The 23,030-nt window shown below is 35.4% G+C and overlaps 1 protein-coding gene across 1 annotated transcript in view; it reads right to left on the bottom strand.

The window, feature by feature from the left end:
- The window catches only part of COL19A1 (collagen type XIX alpha 1 chain), a 330,577-nt gene that overhangs the window by 247,127 nt on the left and 60,420 nt on the right, over positions 1–23,030 (bottom strand). The window contains exons 8-9 of the mRNA XM_045843183.1: positions 19,207–19,332; positions 17,935–17,997 (exon numbers count right to left, since the gene is read on the bottom strand). Coding sequence (XP_045699139.1) covers positions 17,935–17,997; positions 19,207–19,332 — 189 coding nt within the window. The remainder of the gene's footprint in view (positions 1–17,934; positions 17,998–19,206; positions 19,333–23,030) is intronic.

Below are 23,030 nucleotides of genomic sequence, written 5' to 3'. Positions count from 1 at the left end.
TTATTTTCTCCTTAAAATAAACATTTTAGGACAAACTCTAGGTAATTCTGTAGACAGAAAATTGTTTTTAGCATAAATTTGGTTCTATGTTCAATTTTTTAATATATTATTAGGATAAAGATTACTGGAGAAAAATTACTCTTGTTTTTTAAAAAAAGTCCCCCTTCTTGAAAAACATATCTGATATATAATATATATAAGTGAAATAGAGAACAGAGTAATTTTTTGTTTGAACTGGTCAGGTGATGAATGCAAGCATATTCTGAGTGTCACATGTGGAGGTAACACAGTGGGCAGGATTTGCTCCAAGGGCCCAAATCTTCATCTCATTTTCCCACTGCTTACCATGAGGGTGTAAGCTATGAGTGTGTGTGCATATGTGTGCATGCGTGTGCATATATGTCTGTGTAAGTGCATGTGTGTGATCTTATACACTGCCAATCACTTGTCTTGGAAAGAGGACCATTCAATTTACTAAATTTGACTGACAGTGGCCTCTATCCAACCAAGTGTACCAGAAAGCACCAGTGATTAATAACTAATAACACTTGCTATATAAAATAGGCTTTCTTATATGAACCCAAAACAGAAAATTTACCAAATCCTAGCTGTGCTGAATAAATGTAAAGGGATACGTATTTTTTCAGAGGTGTTTTGGCAGTAAGACTGTATATATATACCAGATTAGAAAGCCTAGTGCAAATCTGTATGAGGTGATGAGTATTATAATTATGGAATAACATAATTAAATGCTATAGTTCTTCATAAATGCTGTGACTCCATATTCCATAAATTGATTTCCTAATGTACTGTTGGTTAGTGAACTATTTTCTTCCCAGGCTTTAGAAGAAAAATGCTCCTTCACTAAACTAATACTTTGTTAGGGTCTTGACTTAAAAAATAAATGACTGCTATCACCTAGCCAAACTTCAAAGTGTAGGTTTATTTTAGACTAATGGAATTTATATAGAGATCACTGCTAGAATATGCTTCACTCCATTATTATAAATCAGTTTTCTACTTTAAATATTAAGCCTTAAAAAATAAAGGACTTCACTTCAAGAATATTATACCTGATGTATATGTTCAATGGCATTTTGCATAAGTTCTTGCCAAGGGAGACAATTCATCTTTTTTTCATTTTATGTTTTAATAAAACTCTTAAGCACTGTTAATTCTAAGGAAAAGAACCCCAAGAATTACAAATGCTGAAAAGCAGAATCAGTGTTAAAGCTCAGGGATGCTGTATGAGTATACCGGGAGAGGCGTGTGAAATGCGTTAAGCCAAATGTGGGAGATACAGTTTTGAACATAAAACCTTAAGAACTTATGAATTTTCTTTGGAAACTTGGAAAAATCAGCCCTGACCAGCATGGCTCCATTGGATCGGCATCATCCTGCAAATCAAAAGGCCGCTGGTTTGATTCCTGGTCAGGACACATGCCTGGGCTGTGGTCCCAGTCCCGGTTGTGGGAGGTGTGAGAGACAACCAATTGATATTTCTCTCGCACATAAATGTTTCTCTCCTTCTCTTTTTCCCTCCCTCCCACTCTCTCTAAAAATAAGTAAATAAAATATTTTTTAAAAAGGAAACTTATTTAGAAAAATCAACCAAGTCATTTTCATCCTAAAACAATGGAAGTATTTTACCCCAAACATAAGTGCTCATCTTTACAACTTTAATTTAAAATTTTTGAAATTTTAAAACTTCAAGTTTTAAAACTTTTAAAACTTAAAAATTTAATACATTTATAACTTATTAACCATGCCCTCAGATAGTAGCTGTTTTATTATTTTTATTTTGTATATATTTATTAGAGCTATTTTAAATAAACAGTAACCTGGGAATTACGGAAGTAAAAAAAACACTCAAGGTAATATTTCTTCACTTGTGAGTGTTATGTCTCTTTAAGAGCTAAATGAAGCGACAAGTGAGAAGCAGACCTGGCACTAGCAGTGACTATACCTTAGGAGAGGGTATAGTCAAAGACTTGGTATTTCTGCAGAATTTGGGAAGGATCCCAGAGCCCAGTGTAGTCTGAAGCCATGTTTATCACTGCAGGAAGCTGCATGAATTCTCTAATGGTCTGTGAGGCCAAAGAACAACTCAAGTAAATTAGACCCAAATAAAAACTGCTTGAAAAAAAAGAAAGAAAACTGCTTGAGGAAACATGCGAGAGTGTTCACCAGGATAATTTGTGTTGATTTTTAGAATGCCATAGGTACAGCTTTTCTTTTCACATCAACTTGTAAGTTCCTTGGAGAAAATCTTCACATAGATACTGAAGCTCACTGATTTTGTGAGACTCACTCCATGATCATTTTGATGAAATGGGTCCCAAGGGCTGAAACTTCAATTTCCATTATTACTAGGTCCAACTAGTTTATGAGTACCAGGTATATTTCTTTATATTCAATGAAGTTTTAAGTAGAGTATAGGATGAATCATTACACAAAACTCTTTCTACAAACTTGGGCTTCTGGAAAGAGAAGCAAAATCTCAAATTTTGAGTAGTGTTTATCTCTGCAACATCATGTCTTACTTCCAGTTCCTTCACCCTTCCCCAAATGCCCTTTCTTTTCTAAGAAACTTTTTTTATAGAGAATTCCTTAGCTTTATAGGCTGTTACTTTCTTACTCTCAAAGATGGCCTTTGATTGAGACTGATTTGATCAACTTTTCATGGAGTTGAGCCTGTTGATTACTTCATCTAGTTCCCATACTGAATCCAGTCTGATGATAGCACCTTTTAGGAGTTGAAAGCCTCTTCCCAGCCAATCACTAGCAGTTTATACCTGGTTTTCCCAAATAGGAACCAAGAGAGGTCACCTTGGAGCATTGAAATTTATGGTATTTTATACTAATCTTAGTAAATTTTGTTTCAAAGTATTTTAGGGGAAGTATATCCTGTTTTCCCATAATTCAGTGTATAAACTTGTATAAGTCTTACTTTACAAAAAGAAGTACAGAAGTCCAATAATATATTTTACAGACCAGGTACTCCAGTGATTCTGTATTTAGCTTTAAAAACAATTCCCATATTCAAAGTAATTTTGAAAAGCCCAATAAGCTAAAATCTAAACAATCAGATTACATATATTGCTACAATATATTTTAGGAAGAAATTGGTGGAATAATTGTATATTGTATAAAACAAATTTGGATTGGGGCAATCTCTTCAGGGGAAAAGTTATGTTGAAGGAATTAGACTGTTTTAAACATGCATTTGAAGAAACTTTAACTTACAATGAAGAATCTTCAATTAATGTTCCTAGCAAGCTTAAGCAAGAGGGTAGAGGCCAAATAAATATTAACTTGCATCAAGGTATCATTGTTCAACAAAGTTTGTGGGATTTTACTGAGTCTAACATTTATACCACCGCAAGAGTAAAATATTTGCATATTGGATTGAGTAATTTCTAAAAAAAAAGGGAACATCAGTGAAGCAGTCAGATATCAGAGGTACATTTAAGAAGGACTCAAAAACATCTGAAGGATAACTTCTGAACCTCCTACCAATTCAGCTTCAGTTACTCCTGTGACAGCTTTACATTAATACCCACAAGGGTCAAGGCCTTCTAGATAATGAGACACAATGGGCTAACTTCATAATTAGTGCAGCTAGAATAGCTATGGAAACTTACACTAACCTTATTTTAGTGAAGGAAAGAATCGTGTTAGCATCGACTTGTGAAACTTTAATAGTTCAGCAATTTAAGTTTACACACACACACACACATAACTAAGACAAGGTAAATGAAGTTTAATTTACAAATTAACAATTTTTAAAGTTTCTACAAAAACTGAACTAAGATGTTGAATGCAACACTGACCTCTTATGAGTAAATTAAATACTTAGAATTATCTTCATAGTTTTAGAGAAGACAAGGTGAAAATCAACCATTTTATGAGATAAAGACTATATTTATAGCATGGATTAACATATATTTTTGTATTTTTATTTGTAATATCTCATGTGGTACTATATTAATTTGACTGTTTATTTAATTTATGTCTGCAGTAAAATATGTATTAAAGGAGACTACACCATACATGAAATAGTGAAATTAAGAAGCCCTGGTGCTCTGAGAATAATAGCCAATGCTTTAGAGCAGGGGTCAACAAGTTTTCTTCTGCAATAGGCCAGGCAGTAAATATTTTAGACTTTGCGGGCCATATGATCTCTGCCACAACTACCTAATGCTTGTGTGCAGCACAAAAGCAGACTTAAGACAATATGCAAACAAATGAGGGTGGTTGGGTTCTAGTAAAACTTTATTTACAAAGTCATAGAGCAGTTTGTGGCAGCCCTGTTGTAGGCCCATGGTGTGCTGAGCCCTGAACTGTCAGACTCGTTCTACATAAACAAACAATGTGCCTTTTTTATTACAAAATAATAAGCATGTGATTCTGTACCATAACAATATCACACTCAAGCACACCATATGACATTTTAGGTGAAATGCTCAACTTAAAACTATAAATTATTACACACATATTATTACCCTACCAACCACACTCAAACAGGCCTTACTTCAGCTGGACCCTGTATTTACCCTTCCTATCTGGTACAGCTGTATAAGACAACCACAAAGTTTAATCAAATAGCAAATCGACACATCTTTTCCCCAGGAATTCCAGGAGCACCGAATTCACCTTTAATACTAACTGCACCGTAAAATACAGAAATGCTCATTAGGAGGTTGTTTTCAAAGGTGTACTAATTGCTAATGTTACTGATGAGAATCTACCATTTCATAGATGAGTTGCTTTTGCTTGCAGCAAAGTCTGTGCCCTAAGTTTCTTCTTTATATTGTCCATAAATCATTAAACTGTACTTGTGATAATTAATAATTAAAAATTAATAATTAATGAATATCAAAGTGTTCAGCAAAACTAAAATTAAACAATCTTCAGACAGATATATGCAATTTAGTTTTGTCATCTCTTTTATATTTATCAAAGGTAAGAAATTATTCTATTTCTGTCCCCTCATCTAATAGTTGATGCTTCCAATTCAAGTGAGTCATGAAATTTCAGAATCTAAGGCATTCATAGTTGTTTCATTTAGTGTGCCTGGCCTTCCATTGCATCCTTCAGGAAAAACCCCAATGCTGGGTTATTCAATTCTCAGCTTTCCTGCTCTTTCACCTGAACTGGAAAAATCTGTGTCTATGAAGCTGGTGAGTTGCCTTATATCTGCCTTGATGATTCTATCGCAAATTCAGTCTAATAAGTTTATCCTTGAAATAGTGGAAAACAATATAAACTTTGTGAATGAGTTTCTCTAACTACCACTATTGCTTGGTAGAAATTAAGAAATATTTGAGAATTTTATGAGTATAAAATGACATTGTGACAATGATATTGTATGTTAACTTCAGACTTAAGGCACACAAGTAAATGTCATCTTCAAGTTCCTATGAAGGAACTTGAGTACATAAAATTATATCAGATTGGGTAAAACTGATAAAAAAAAACCAAACCTGTAAATTAATCCAATATATTCAATACTGGAATAGAAAGGATGAAGAAATATTCTTTATTGGACAAAAACTCAAACACATAATATTAAATCCTACTTCTGTAAAGTTATTACTAAGGTAAGACACTAATTCTTTAAAAAACTGTAAACGATTTCTTCTTTTTTTCAATTTAACCTTTATCGTATTTTTTTCATTACCATTTAGTCCCCTAAACCCCACCCCCCAGCAATCACCACACCGTTGTCTATGTCCGTGAGTCCTTTTTCCTTTTTGCTCAATCACTCTACCCCCTAGCTTCCCCCCACCACAGCTGTCATCCTGCTCTCCATCTATGAGTCTATTTTCATTCAACTATTTTTACTGGTGTGGTGTGGCTACAGAATGGGCATATGAGTAGTGTTGCACTGGAAAGAAAATACAGGGATCACTAATCATCTCTGGGCTAACACATTAGACTATTCAAAATGGAAACTTTCACGTAGTGAGATTAGAAGGTGGGGCAGTAGAAAGTTTTTGACTATAGAGTCAAGTAAGTAAACTTAATAAATTTTTAATTACTTTAATTCTCTTAAAGTGTATTAGCAAAGCAATCATTTCAAAATCCTATACTTTTTGGGAAATGAACTGGGTATGTGACTGGAAAAGATAATTCCAAAATGAACTAGAAAATTATTCCCCAAATAGAGCTCAGATTACCCTCCCCCTTAGGTTCAGGAATGTTGAGTTGAGCTGCTATTTTATAAATATCTGAAAGAACTGCATCTCTAAATTGGGTGAGGGTATTAGCAATGGTCTTAGAGAACTGAGAAAGTAATGTACTTACTAAGTAATTAGGTTGCCAACTATACTTGCTAAGAAAGGGGAATTAAAAGATTCAGAAAATTATAATAGTGAATCCGAGAAGTATTCATTATTAGTTCAAATAGTCATCCAGAGTTTAGTCTTGGACAGAGGGCATGGCTAGAATGATTTGATTAAGTGCCTTGATATAGAATATTGATAATATCTAGGTGTTCAAATGTGGTTGAATTTCAAGCCATCTTACCCCATAAAAGAGGGTCATCATCTTTAAGAAAAATTTCAAAAAAGCAGTAAATTAGATTAATGAAGCATCACAGTGGGGATGAGACCATAGGCAAATAAAGATAAACATTAAGTCATGCCCAAACTTGTGGCTTCTGCCCATATATTTCTGATTCTTCATTAACTAGTTGGCAATATCAAACTAAAACTAGTTAGGTCACTATGTGAAAAGAGCATTTTTTAAAGAAAAAAGTGTAATGGAACAATAGTGAACAATGTAACAGTTCTTATGATTTCTCTAGCTCTTTCTTCGAAGATTAACTCTTTGTCCTGCTTGGCAGGATCCCCCTGGGCAATTGGGGCATTGACTTTATAGGTTCTAGAAACAGCTGAGTTGATGATTTAGACTTTCTTGAGGTACAGTGTTCATTCATTCATTCAACATATTTTTAGCTACTATTATGTGCTGTTCTATGTATGGTGCTCACAGAACTCATGCTAGCGGGGGAATAAAGATACATAATGATAACATGTCAGGTAACAATAAAAGTGCTAAAGAAAGAAAGAAGTAGAGGCAGAAAGAAGGGATGTTTTTCAGATAGAGATGTCAGAACAGGATTTTAAACTGATTTTTATCCAGAAGTGTCAGAAGAGGATTTAAACTGATTCCTGAGCAAGAGCCTGAATGATGTGAAGAGCACCACCTGTGTATGTAGCAGAACACTCCAGGTGTATATAAACTGGTGCAAACACCTTGGAGCAGAGTGAACGAAATGAGAGACAATACAGGGTATGAGGCATGGGATAGAGAGAGCTCTATACATTATGTGAAGCCTTGTAGCCTGTGGTTGGAGCTTCAGTGTTTATCTTGAGGGAGATAGAAAAAGACATTGGTGGGTTTTGATTCAGGTGGGACAGGACTTACGTGATTATGCAGATTAGCCATTTACCTCATAGTGTATAGGCATAAGTAAAAGTAAAACTGCTCTTTATAAAGCTTCAAGAGATTACAGAAAGGATTCTCAGAATTTAAAACCTTCATAATGAGTAATATGCAATTTGGAAAGAGATTTTGAAATTGTATTCTCAAGACTTTTCTCATTTTATCTCATTGCACCAAAAATAAAATGCACAAGATTACTTATATATCTTATAGTTAATGAGAAAAAGTAAGTTATAATTGCCTCTGGATAGCTCCTAATCAATATTATCTAAGCATAACAATGCAAAGAATCTCTTAAAAAACCAGTATAGTACACTATGTCTAGGAAGCCTGGTGGAATAATATTAGGAATAAAAGACAGATTTGAATGAAGCCTTGAAATCATTGAGTGATCTTTTGAAGAAATTAACTATCAATAAGTTATTAATATTTAGTACAAGTAGCGTATAGCAAGATTTTTTATATGCAAAAACATTCAGTCAATTAAAATTCTAAGGCATTATCTCACAAATGAATATTTTGTGGTTTTTGGTCAAGTCACGTAACAAACTACATTCAACCTAAAAGGATTATCTCCACCTGTCTTTCAACCTGTGAACAGTTACACTGTAGATAGGAAAACAGAGGAAACATATATGTTGAGTATCTATTATGTGCCAATTGCTAACACTAATGCTTTTTATATATTTTATGCTACTCCTTCACAATCAACCATTGACAATGAATTCTTAAGGATCATTTTCAAAGCAAGTAATTGGTGAACAGGATTCAAACCCAAATGTTTCAGGCTCCAAACTAATACTCCTTCTGATACACTGTCCTATCGCCTTTAAAATATCCTTTCTTAATCTTACAGACATGGAAAACACTAAGAACAACATCTGCTTCCCTTAGCAACACTGGACATTTCACAAAATTAACTATTCAGTATGCCTTAGAGCAAAATGGCTTTTGATTTCAAGCTATTTGGGCATTATTTTGTGTGGCTACTCCAATAACAAAAATTATATATGAGACTTAAACACAGAGTAATGCTGTCTTTATTTATTGCACATTTAAGTTGAAGAATCATATAGAACAATAGAAACAGAAACAGACTCATCATCAATACCTTAAAATGAAACAATATATCCAAGTTTATTACAGTGCCAGGAAAGCTGAACACGTTCATGGCCATGGTCATCTGAAGCCATATTTCTACAGCAAGAGTTATGCTGGTTTAATCAAATGCTGGTGTTTGTATTAAAAAATAAATTAGGTATGCTGATTAATTATTTGTTTTTGTTTTGAAGATTACCAATTTATTTTTCCCCAGCTATTTTTTTTAATCCTCACTCGAGAACATTTTTTCATTGCTTTTAGGAAAAGAGGAAGGAAGAGAGAGAAGAACACAGAGAGAGAAACATCGATGTGAGAGGGAGGAATATCAATCAGTTGCCTCCATATGTAACCAAACTGGGGATTGCAACTGCAACCTAGGTGTGTGCCCTGACCAGGATTCAACCCTGTGATGACCTTTTGGGGTGCATTTAGGGTGATGCTCCAAACGACAGAGCCACAGTGGCCAGGGCTTTCCCAGCTGTTTTTGCTTTGCTACTAAAATGTCTTGCCATTGTAAGTTTTGTGTAGTCTGGAAGTTAAAACAAATGTTAATATTTTAAAGAAATATCACAAATGGGGCCCTGGCCCAATAGCTAAGTTGGTAAGAGTGTCATCCCAATTGGCCAAGGTTGTGGGTTCGATCGCCAGTCAGGGCACATACAAGAATCAACTAACGAATGCATAAACAAGTGGAACAACAAATCAGGGTCTCTCTCCCTCTCCCTCTCCCTCCTGCATGCTATCTCTCTCAAATCAATCAATAATTTTTTTAAAAGATGTATCACAAATGGGAAGTCATGTAACTCTATGATACATTTTTGTATATTTTATAGATTTGGCATACAATATATTTGCTAATAATTTTCATTTTTACTGGTTCCCTCCTTCCTAGATATTTGTTTCCTACTCACTTTCATCCCTACAGAGGGAGGGAAGGCTCCTAGAACAAATCATCAATAGATTATAAACTCAGTGAGAATAAGTTCAGTGCTTTATTACTGGTATAGCTCCAGAACTTAGCATACTTTTGATTATAATAGTAGGAATTCAGAAAATAGTTGTGCCTCAGCTAGTGTAGCTCAGTGGATTGAGCATGGTCTGTGGACCAAAGGGTCACTGGTTCAATTCCCAGTTAGGGCACATGCCTGAGTTGTGGGCTAGGTCCCCAGTGGGGGCCATGTGAGAGGCAACCACACATTGATATTCGTTTCCCTCTCTTTCTCCCTCCCTTCCCCTCTCTTTAAAAATAAAATAAATTTTAAAAATATTTTAAAAAATAGTTGTTGATGAATGAATGAATAAGAGAAAATTATCTAGATGTTAAAGTAAGAGATATCTTATGATTAAACAGTAAGGAGTGGTGGGGGGAATGGGTACAACTGTACTTGAACAACAATAAAAAAAAGAGTATAGAGGGAAGGATGAATCTTTTAAAAGATATATACTCTAATAAGAATGACTCAGGAGACTGCCAGTCAAGATGGCAGCAAAGGTATACATGGTTTGCCTCCTCCTACAACCACATCAAAATTACAACTAAAATATAGAACAACCATCACTCAAAATCATTAGAAATCAAGCTGAATGGAAGTCTGACAACTATGGAATTAAATAAACCACATCCATTCAGACTGGTAGGAGGAGTGAAGAGAGGAAACAGGCAAGTCCCACACCCATGTGTGGCAGATAAAAATTTGGGAGGGACATCTCAGGAGCAGTGAGTCCCAGCCCCAAACCAGGCCCCCCAACCCAGGGATCCAGTGCCAGGAAGATAGTCCCCACAACTTTTGGCTGCAAAACCAATAGGGTTGAGTTGGTGGAAGAAAATTCTGAAGCTCCAAGCGGTTCCTCTTAAAAACCCACACACAGACTCACCTACTCAGACTCACTCCCTCTGAGCTCTAGTAGCAGGGTAGCAGCTTAAAAGGCATCAGTGGTATACAGGGAGAAACTGAAGTGTCTGCCGTCAAGGTGAACAGAGTCCATTTGTCCCTTTTCTGAACCTTCCCCCCAACAAAGCCGGCAAGCTGATACCATAACTGAGACTCCATCAACCTAACACTGGAGATCCCTTGAGACTCTGTTCCACCCAACTTATGGGGCCCACCCAAGCTGCATTTTTGTATGAATGGCTGGTCTTACCTCATGCTTCACAACTTCCTACATCCTATCAAACAAGAAACAACTGACCTCAGTGAGCCCCCAGCCTGGCAATGGCATCAGACTGCTCAGATTCAAAGCCTGGCTTCACCAAGGATCTATAAGCCCAGCATAAGTAGCAGTGATCTCAGATTGCCTTATAGCTCAGGTAGGGTTGCCCTGGGAAAACACAGGTGGGGGCTGACATTGCCCTGTACTGCCCAGGAAACCCCAAAGCCTGAACACCCAGTGGGCAGCTATAGACCACATCAGAGGATCACCACCCTGCCCCTGCACAGCTGATCCTCCACAGAGGGCAGAGGGTGGTCGTCAGTGAAAGGACAGCTAGGCCTTTCAGCTGACTGGCCTGGGTAAATCCCTCCCATTGACCTGCCAACAGCAATCAAAGCTCAACTATAAGAGGAGGGTGTATTCAGCCTACACAAAGGATATACCTCAAGTACCCAGCCTGGGTTATAGGGGAGGCTGTGCCACTGGACCCTACAGGACACCAACTATACTAGGCCACATTACTAAGACATAGAGTCAAATCAGCTCTACCTAATACATGGATAAAAACACAGGGACTGTCAAAATGAAGAGACAAAGAAATATGGCCCACATGAAAGAACAGATCAAAATTCCAGAAAAAGAGCTAAAAGAAATAGAGATAAGCAATCTATCAGATGCAGAGTTCAAAACACTGGTTATAAGGATGCTCAAGGAACTTATTGAGGACCTCAACAGCATAAACAAGACCCAGTCAGAAATGAAGAAATATACTAATTGATATGTAATTAGTCAGAATATACTAATTGAAATGAAGAACACTTTACAGTGAAACAACAGTAGATAGATGAAGCCAAGATTCAGATCAATGATTTGGAACATAAGGAAGCAGAAAACAATCAATCAGAACAACAAAAAGAAAAAAAGTATTAAAAAAATGAGGATAGTATAAGCACCCTCTGGGACAACTTCAAGGACTCCAACATTGGCATCATAGGGGTGCCAGGAAGAGAAAAGAAGGAGCAAGAAATTGGAAATCTATTTGAAAGAATAATGAAAGAAAGCTTCCCTATTTGGTAAAGGAAATAGACATGCAAGTTCAGGAACCACAGAGTCCCAAACAAGATGGATGCAAAGAGGCCCACTCCAAAATATATCATAATTAAAATGCCAAAGGTTAAAGATAAAGAGAGAATCTTAAAAGAGGCAAAAAAAAAAGAAGGTAATTGTATACAGGGGAGGTCTCATAAGACTATCAGCTGATTTCTCTAAAGAAACTTTGCAGGCTAGAAGGGATTGGCAAGAAATATTCAGTTATAAAAAGCAGGGACCTACAGCCAAGATTTCTCTACCCAGCAAAGATATAATTTAGAATTAAAGGGCAATTAAAGAGCTTCCTGGACAAGAAAAAACTAGAGTTCATCATCACCAAACAATTATTACATGAAGTGTTAAAGAGGCTTATTTAAGAAAAAGATCAAAACTATGAACAATAAAATGGTAAAAAGTACGTATCTATCAACAAAGGAATCTAAAAAACAAACTAAGCAAACAAGAAGAACAGAGGCAGAATTAGAGATACAGAGAGCATTTTGGTGGTTGCCAGATGGAAGGGGGTGTGGGGAAATGGGTGACCAGGTGAGGGCATTAAGAAATACAAATAGGTAGTTACAGAATAGCCATGGGGATATAAAATACAGTATAAAAAATGGAGTAGCCAAGGAACTTATACACACAACCCAGGGTCATGAACAAGGTGTGGGGATTGCCTGAGGGAGTAGGGGTGCTGGGTTCAGGGGAGCAAAGGGGGGAAAATTGGGACAACTGTAATAGCATAATTAATAAAATATAATTAAAATAAAAAAGAATGACTCAGTTCTTTTCAATCTTTTAAAAAATTTAAAGGTGATTTAATGATTTTCTTAATATTTACTTAATACTTTTGTTAATAATCAGGACCATACTTCTGATGCAGAAATGTTTTTTTAAAATGGACAGAGATATCTCAAAAGTATTTTACTTCTAAAACTGACATGTGAAATTTCTTCCTATGCCCAAAATCTTAAGTTGATGAATTGTTTAAGTCAAAGAATAGGAAAGTAAGTTAAGAAATGTTAATGTGTATCACATCACAATGACCAACGATGAAGCCTTATCAAAGCACTTTTGTGTCAACATTATGCTGCAGATAGAACTGGCAGATGATACACCCTCCTTTACAAATGAGGGAAATGAAGCCTGGAGCAACTGGGTGGTTCGGCCAAGTTCCCTCTGCTAACCTGAGGAGAGTTGGCATTTAAGCTAAGATCTTTCTATTCTATGGGTTCTCTTAATTCTGTTACCTTAGGCACGTCATTTTACTTATATAGGATTCTCTCAGTTGAAAAATGAGGATAAAAATATTAGGTTGACATTTTATGAGATTATGAAGGTAAAATAAGATATTGCAAGTAGAAGTACTATGATCAAAGAATACATAACTAAGCAAAAGGACTTTTAAAATATAGAGCAAACTTGAAAATGCATACAGTACATACTGTCTGAATGACACTGGAGTCAACAGGCCTGGATTCAGATCCCCGCTTCACCATTTACCATGTGGTCTTGGGCAATAATTTAACCTCCCTGAACCTCAATTTTTCCTTTAGTTAAATAATAATAAGATGTTTACCTAGTATTAGAAGTTGTAAGGATAAAAAAGAAAACATATCTAAAATACTCTTCCCATTGTCTGGCATGTGGTAAGAACTCAGTGAATACTAGTAATTTCTATTATCATCTATATGTTCAGTTTGACTGAAGTAGCCCTTAGAACTAGATACTGTTTAATTACAAGGGTGGGCCCCCCAAACTGGAATTATCTTCTGGAGGGTGGGCCCCTTATAGTACAGGCTTCCCTCACTAGGTGAGTGTTCTAGGAACCCATCTCTATTAGTGTACTAGCTGGCATTGTTGTGAGAGGCTGCATTCAGCTTCAGTGAATTTCTGGGGGGGAGACCCTTTTAACACACGTGCCCATTTCATGATGAGTGATTTGTGATTGCACCTCCCCACACCACACCAAGTATTCAGCAGTTTTTAACCAAAACAGCATTACCCCCTGCCCCACCCTCCCTATTCACCCAGTCTTGCCCCTAGTGGCTATTTTTTTGTTTCCCTGATGAAAAAAGTCCTCAAAGGGAAAGTATTTTGCCAATGCAGAAGAGGTGAAACAAAAAATTGTAGAAGCATTAAAAGGCATCAAAATTGATGCATCCAAAAACTGTTTTGAGTAGTGGAAAAACATCTCAATAGGTATATTGCATCAAATGGGGAGTACACTGAAGGTAACTGAAGTTAAACATGTAAAAATAAATATACAATTTTTTTATAAATAGATTCCACTTTGGGGGGTCCTCCCCTTGTATTTTAAATTTTTATATAATGATATTGAAAGCAAAAGGAATTTTAGCATTTATTTTTGAACACACTATAGTACAAGGAATTTTGCTTAACAAATAATTACAAAACACAAAAACAGGTACAAGGTATTTCAGGTACTACCCATGTATAATACGCATCCATATTTTTCCCTCAAATTTTTGGGCAAAAATGTGTACGTTATACACAGCAAAATACTGTAACCAGCTCCTGACTTCAGCACAAATTAATTTATATCATTATCTAACAAAAGACATGACACTAAAAATTAGGAAACAGAACAGTTAAGTTCTGAGAGGAGTGAGAAGAAGAAAAAGGAAATCCCTAAGCATGGATATTGCCTAGAATCACATCCTTAGAGGTCCAGCTTATTCTCTCCCTCCTCCATACCACTCTCCCCAGTCTCCATACACTGTTCTCTCAGGACATCTGCAACTCTCCTATACCTAACAACCAGGCCTACTAATGTCCCTCCATCCCCTTCCAGATATAAAATCCTTGAAAACAGAGAATGAGTCCTATGCTTTCAGTTCCCTATAACACCCAGCAATATCTCTTACACAGAGAAGGTGTTCAACACAGATAAGCTGTTTCAATAAAGGGTAGGGAGATAAGGAAGGATCTTCAGTGGGGAATTCATTAGAAAGCAAGAAAAATAAGCAACAAGAAAATAAAATTATGGGCCAATATCCCTGATGAATGTAGATAAAAAATCCTTAATCAAACAGTAGCAAACTAAATTTAACAATACACTGAAAGGATCATACACCCTAATCAGGACATTCAATCTAAAGCAACAGGATAAAGGAAAAAGGACTCATGGACATGGACAACAGTGTGGTGATTGCAGGGGGGGAGGGGATATAAGGGGACTAAATGGTAATGGAAAAAATACAATAAAAAATAAATACATAAAAAGAAAAAAATTAAAGCAACAGAATACACATTCTTCTCAAGAGCACATTTGCCAGTACAGAGTATATATTAGGCCACAAAACAAGTCTTAATACATTTAAGAAGACTGAAGTCATATCAAGCATCTTTTCCAACCATAGTGGTATGAGCCTAGAAATTAATTACATAAAAAACTGGAAAATTCACAAATACGGGGATATTAAACAACATAATACTGAACAGCCAATGGGTCAAAGGAAAAATTAAAAAAAAAAAACCTTGAGACAAATAAAAATGAAAATACAACATACCAAACTTTGTGTGATGCAGCAAAAGCAGTTCTAAGAAGGAAGTCCATAGCCTACCTCAGGAAACAAGAGAAGTCTCAAATAAATAATCTAACTTTATACCCCCCCAAAAAAAATACTAGAAAAAGGAGAACAAAGAAAGTCCAAAGTTAGTAGAAGAAAGGAAACAGCAAAGATCAGAGCAGGAATAAATGAAATAGAGACTAAAAGGCAATGGGGAATATCAAGGAAACTAAGAGCTAGTTCTCTAAAAAGATAAACAAAACTGACAAGTATTCAGCTAGACTCACCAAGAAAAAGAGAGAGGACTCAAATAAAATCAGAAATGAAAGAGATGTTACAACTGATACCACAGAAACATAAAGAATTGTAAGAGATTACTATGAAGAATTATACAAATTGGACAATCTAGAAGAAATGGATAAATTCCTAGAAATATACAATCTACCAGTACTGAATCATGATAAAATAGAAAATCTGAACAGACTGATTACTAGCAAAGGTGATTAAATCAGTAGTTAAGAATTTCCCAACATATGAAAGCGTAGGACCAGATGGCTTCACTGGTGAATTCTACCTGACACTCAAAGAAGATAATACCAGTCCTTCTCAAACTCTTCCAGAAACAAAGGGAGAAAAGTTTCCCAAACTTATTTTATGAGACCAACTTTACACTGATACCAAAACCAGACAAGAAGACCACAGTAAAAGTAAATTACAGACCAATATTGATAAACACAAATGCAAACATCCTCAACAAAATATTGGTAAACCAAATTTAATAATACATTAAAAGGATCACAGATCATGATCAAGTAGGATTTATTTCAGGGACGCAAGGATGGTTCAACAACCACATATCACTCCATGTGATATTCTAATTAATACAATGAAGCATAAAAACCACATGATCATCTCAATAGATTCCAGAAAAGTGACAAAATTCAACATCCATTTAGGATAAAAACTCTCAATAAAGTTAGTATAGACAGAACATAGCTCAACATAATAAAGGCCACATATCACAAGCCCACCACTAATATCAAACTCAAGAGTAAAAAGCTGAAAGCCTTTCTTATAAGATCAGGAATCAGACAAAAATGTTCACTCTTGCCATTTTCAACACAGTATTGAAAGTCCTAGCAAGAGTGTTTATGAAAGAAAAAGAAATAAAAGGTATCCAAATGGGAAAGGAAGAAGTAAAACTATTACTATTTGCAGACAGCAGGATATTATATACAGAAAGCCCTAAAGACTCCATCAAGAAACTTTTAAAACTAATAAACCAATTCAATAAAGTCGCAGTATACAAAATCAATACACAAAATCTGTTGTTTTTCTATACACTAAAAATAAACTACCAGAATGAGAAATAAAGAAAATAATCCAATTTATAATTGCACAAAAAGAATAAAATACTTAGGAATAAGTTAGACATTAGTGAAGGAAATTGAAGATACAAATAAATGATAAGATAATCAATGCTCATGGATTGAAATAATCAATATTGTTAAAAGTCCATGCTAATCAAAGTAATCTACAGATTCAATACAATCCCTATCAAAACCCTACTGCATTATTAAACTACATTAAACTAAAAAGCTTCTGCAGAGCAATGGAAACCATCAACAAAATGAAAAGGCAATCTTCTGAATGGAAGAAACTATCTGTAAATAATACATCTGATAAGAGGCTAATATCCCAAACCTGCATTTAATTCAATAGTAATAAACAAAGTTGGATTAAAAAATAGGCAGAATATCTGAGGGACATAAAAGATCTACAGGTGGTCAATAGGTACATAAAAAGATTTTCAATATCATTAATAATCAGACAAATGCAAATTACAATCACAATGATATAAATGCCTCACACCTGTTAGAATGGCTATTATGAAAGAGACAGGCAGTAACAAGTGTTGGTGAGGATGTGGAGTAAAGGAAACCCTGTGCTGTTGGTGGAAATGTAATTTGGTGCAGCAACTATGAAAAACAGTATGGAAGTTCCTCATATAATTAAAAATAGAACTATTTATGATCCAGCAATATCACTTCTGGGTATTTATCCAAAGAAAATAAAAACACTACCTCAAAAAGATATGTGCACCCTCATATTCATTGCTGCATTTTTTTAAAATAGCCAAGATAGGAAAACAACCCACATGTCCATTCACTACCCAAGTGTCCAGATTGGTAGTTGCCAGGGATTGGGAGAGGTGAGAAAAATACGTGAAGGCAGTATAAATTTATTAAATTAAGAAGGACTACTCAGTGGGGATCCATCAGCAGATAGGAAAAGCAAAAATTTAAGTATTTCAAAAAAAGAACTACACTTCCTTGCTTCACAAGTTTGCTTACTGTTTATAGGTACAAAGATTTGAGTTTCCAGAATTTCTAAAATTTTAGTCCATCTTTCTAATAGTAACTCAAAAGCATCCTTGAATGCTGATGCAGTCTTCCTGTTATTAGTGATCAAAATTTAAATACAGCCCTTGATAGCCTTTAACAAAAATATGCATTTGTATGGGACATAGAAAAATGAGATGGACATCTTTTTAAGTCATTTTTTACTTAATCCACTTCTATCCCAACAGTGTTCGGTGGTGTCTTACCGGTTCTCCTTTATCCCCTTTCTGACCAAGTGAGCCTGGTGCTCCAGGTGGTCCTGCTTCTCCCTGAGCAAAAATGAATTCATGTGTTACCAAACATTCTGTCTCACTGAGCTAAAGACAAGTAGTTTATAAATATTATGCTGACAGTAGTAAGATAAAGCTTTGCTTCCCTCTGAGCTAATGCTGGCCCCTCCGCTAGCATGTCCTTCTTGCCTTGTTCATGAGGCTTACTACTCTCCCTCATCGTCTGCTCCATGAGACCTTTCATGGACTGGGACACATGCTGCTCCTCTAGGTGGCCCTGCACCTTGTACTTGCTTTTCAGTGGAGCTTAGTACACAGCATTAGTCACTAGAGAAAATGTATATAAGATTCCTCTAAACTTCACCCAACCCCTAACCCCACTCCTCTAGCCAAGACTGGAGTAGTAACAAGACGTGTTAAGGCTTAAGGCATGCATTAAGTCACAGTGCTAGGGGACTTCCTGCTCTAGGTACCAGGACAACTTTTCCTTTCCTCTTTTTTTCCCTCAGCTATGGGCTTAGAGGAAAGCCATCAAGAGATCACTCAGCTTACTTTTAGCTCAGGCCTTGTGACTGCCACTAACATCCACAACAGCAGTTAAGGTAGGTCCATAAACCCAGCCTTCCTGACACAGGCACCATACTGGTGCAAGTGAAACAAATTCTTTGAGTACTTCCCATACAACTTACGGCACAAGGGATAGCCATAAGTGGGGATACTGGATAAATACAGTCTCCACATAACAAAGAAATACTATGTAGTGGCTTTGTATAAGTGTTGAAGAACAGGCACTGTTTTTCTTCAACTGTGAATGCCCTCATTTGAGCATATTCTTGTCATATGTTAACTGCTCAGCACCTGTCTGTTGTAGAGGTTGTTCCTCCCTTCACCTTCCTATTCATTCCAATTCACACACTGAAAAGAAGGTCAGATGGGCTCAGAACTATCCAGATAAAAACCTAGGAAATCCTATTCCCAACCCCCTTCCCTAATCCACCCCCATGACTGAGTGGCTTAGGCATTTGATTCAACTAGCATTTGATGGGCTCAGAAATATCCAGATAAAAACCTAGGAAATCCTATTCCCAACCCCCTTCCCTAATCCACCCCCATGACTGAGTGGTTTAGGCATTTGATTCAACTAGCACTAAAGGACAAGACACATTCTGTGCAAGAGGGCCACTTTTAAGGATCCTGGCTCACTGTGTGGGGTGGCTTTTCAATGGGCATAGATTAATACTAGCATACCTTGTTTGGAATGCACTGGCACTGGTTTTTAAGTTCCTGCTTTGCTGGCAGATACGCAGACAATCTACTGGTGTGAGCGGGTATTGATAATGATGTAGTACTTCCAATGCCATCATGCTCTGGGCACTAAAATCCAAAAACAGGCTTTAGGAAATGGGCCGAATTCCAAGCATTCTGATATTCCAGACACTGGCTCCCACCAAAGTAGGAATGACTGGGGTTACTTGTTAGAACTACCTTCCAATTAACCAAAAGTTGACACTGGTATGTGAAAGTTCATAATGCCTTTGCTTTTTCACTAGCACTAGCTTCCCATGTGTTTTATCACACTGACAACACACTAGAAATGCATTCAAATGTTGGTTTTGGTGAGACATTTCAAAGCTATTATAGGTGACTTTATGACAAATACAGTAATAACAAACATTTACAATAATTGCATTGTCATAATAAAATAATTTATACAAATAACATCTGTATATGTGTTTTGAGAACAGAATTTAAAATAAAATAATGTAATTCAAACTTTTAAAACACAGTTTACTCAACAAGATGATTGTTAAAGCATGTAAAAGTAGAAAATAAATTCTTTTTACACTGTAAGATGCTATATATTTAATTAAAGTATATCTTAATCCAGTCTATTTTCCTTTAAAGTTATAAAAATAGTATCCACAGTAACAAACAAGTGGTGAATTTTATACTTATCCAGTGGGTTCAGTACATGTGAGACAACATAAAGACAAATTTGGTTGCAAAGCAATGGACTTTTTTGTCTCAAAAAAATCAATCCAGAAGAGAGTCTAAAGAAGATAAACACACCCTTTCCTCTCAACATCCTCTACCAGGCTCCTCCTCACCACAGTTTGTAACTCTGAATTTGAAGTTTAGGGGAAGGAGTTCACACGTGGCTTTGTATACTAAAAACTAAATATGCATGGAAAAAGATTGTTAGGATATAAAATTGTAAGACTGTCAATGTTTTTTTTATTCTGATAAGATCACGGTTGATATTAGTTTCTTCTTGAATTTTGCTTTATTCTCCAAGTTTTTTATACTAAACGTGTATAACTTTTAAAACAAAACTGAATTATTTTGAAAACTGGACAGTACTTTATTGCTTATAAGAATAAAAACTAAGAAAAATAGCACCCAGAAATACTATGACTCGTTTCCTGTCTCCCCACTTGTTCTATCACATTGACTCTTTCCAGATTTAATGATTAGCTATTTAGTTATCTTAATAAGTTTCCAAGTTCACAAGTCTAAAAATCACGTTAGAATAAAACATGATTATCACTCAAAGAGTCCATTTATCACATATGATCTGATATAATTTTCCAGCCAGTTTCTGCCTCAAAGGTTCCCAATCAGATCCAGTTAGAGTTCACAATTTTCCTCTGGGTAACTGATTCACTATATTAAATTGGGAACTTAAATGACTATAAATTATTATAAAACTGTCCACACTCTCCAAAAAGTGCTTAAAAGAAATAGAAAATGTACAAGTAAGGACTCCTTCCTTTGTAAAACCTCTGATTTTGATTTGACACATATTTAATTAACTGGCCCTCAAAATTTTAATCACATTTCTCACTTATTTTCAGCAAATGTTCCTGATTTCCTCCTTCTGTTCATATTTGTTCTTCATTCTATGTCTGCAGTTTATGAAACCTGACTGCTTCAGAAACAGAAAATCAAATTAATAGAACCAAAGAAATATGTTTATAGATTATCTTGAATCAATTTCACCTTTGAAATATGCTATAAAATATTAATAATAAAAAAGTCTGATTTGAAATTCCAGGACAAAATTAGATTTCTAAGCAAGCACATTAAAATTTCCTGAATTTAGCACACTAAAAACAAAAGACCCAGAACAGCAGTTAATGTCAGAATTATAGCAGATGTACTTTACTGACTTTTTATAATTATTAATCTTCCAAACTATACACTCATATTTGTAAATGCAACATGTTATATTTTCTGTTAATCATTTACAGAATGGTGCTGTCCCTCCAAATAATTGCTAGCAGAAAAATAAGCAGTCTTTTGTTATTGTTTCCATAGAGATGAATTCCTGCCTTATTTTCTACTCTTTAAAACTAACTCCTAGTCTTTTTAAAACATGATTAATTTTTTTCATAATTTGTTAAGTCATGCAACTGCTTTTAATAATCAAGCCACTCTATCAAATCCATCACCTATAATTCCCTAAACAGTTTTCTCATAATTTGAGTTGAAAATGTCCACTACGTGATAACAAAGAGTTGTAACTATTAGACAAGAATATATTAGTTGGATATATCATAACATCATTATGTTAACTTTCAATCACAGAAAATTACTATTTTAAGAGCTCCTATATCACAAAAGCATGATTATTGAAAAAAAAAAACTTTTGGAGAATTATCATCTTCAAGATTTAAATGTGTGACTCAAGGAAGTCTAGGTATTTCAAGTCTGTAGATTGGCATTCTAAATTATCTTTTTAGATATTTATAGAAAGACAGTTGGCTGCCTTTATTTTACTTGGAATAAGAGCCATAAACTGACTTGGAAATAGGCTTCATAAAACCAAGTTACACAAGCAAAACAAAAAAGTTTGAAAGACTTAGCTATGCTTTGAATCAGCTGGTCACATTATTATTTTACTACCCATAGCGAGTAATGGAGGTTAAAAATATTTTTACATTACTAAGCTACTGCTAAAAATTTTCACATAATTTTTATAGTAAGTGTAGAACTTCTGAAAGTTTCGAGATACAAAGAAAAATATTTTCACCTTCTACTTTTCACATGTCCTTTAAGACTTCCCAGAATCTGTCCCTCTCAAACACCTTTTTGTCCCATCTCTCTCCTTCATAGTTGTAAGTCAGCAAGGCATGAAACAATGTTTTGAATATCTCCTAAAACAGAGCACTAGTAATTTTTTAAAAAATAGTATGAAAGTATAACTCCCTTTGATGAGTTTAAAATGCAATTGAATAAATTACAATTATATCTAATAATATAAGATGGCACAATGACCATCACAATGAGAGATGTAGAAATTATTGAATTCAGAATTTCCTTTGGAATGGAAGATTGGTACAAGAAAGTAATAGTTGTACCATTAGTTTGGGAATGTTGAAAATGAGAGGCTAAAAAACTGAATTTATATTTTGTTTTCAACAATGAATGACCAAAGGCTTTGAGAAAGATGAACAGAGTGCAGGGAATGTGCCTTATTCATGTCTGCTAGCCTTGTTCCTTAACACTATGTCTAAAAGATCAATGTTTTTCAATAATAAATGTTTAGTGGAAAAAAGTAAATGAATATAGAAAGCAGTGATTTAGAGTCTTATTCTTCTTATGCCGGAAAGCAAAAGGGCTAGAGACAGGGAAGGCAGTTGAGACACTAATGCAGCAATCTAGGAGTGAGGCAAAGGTGGACCATGGCAATAAGGAAGATGCACATGAAAAATCTATCACACCAAGAGGTAAACTACCCAGGAGGGGAGATATGCTAGCAGAGAGAAATGAGTGAGAATAAGGTATGATCACAAATTTAAAACCCTTGTAACTGGAGAATTATGCTGCTGTTAAAGCATAGTTTAGAGAGCAAGGCATAAATTCTCTTTTACTTATGGTGAATCCAAAGTAAGGATATATCATTTCCAAAATTCAGGATGAAACACTGGGATTAAAATTGTTAACAGAAACTATGGGAAAGTTCTCAGACAGGTCTCTTACTTGGAAAAAATTATTCACCTGTCATTGCCAGAAGATATTCAGTGCTGCCCCACACTTGGACTCTAGACTAGACAACTGGCATTCTACAT

This window comes from Phyllostomus hastatus, unplaced genomic scaffold (genome assembly GCF_019186645.2).
Source record: "Phyllostomus hastatus isolate PE091 unplaced genomic scaffold, TTU_PhHast_1.1 phas_contig_40, whole genome shotgun sequence".
In the NCBI taxonomy this organism is placed as follows: Eukaryota; Metazoa; Chordata; class Mammalia; order Chiroptera; family Phyllostomidae; genus Phyllostomus; species Phyllostomus hastatus.
This window is presented reverse-complemented; position numbering and strand designations above follow the sequence as displayed.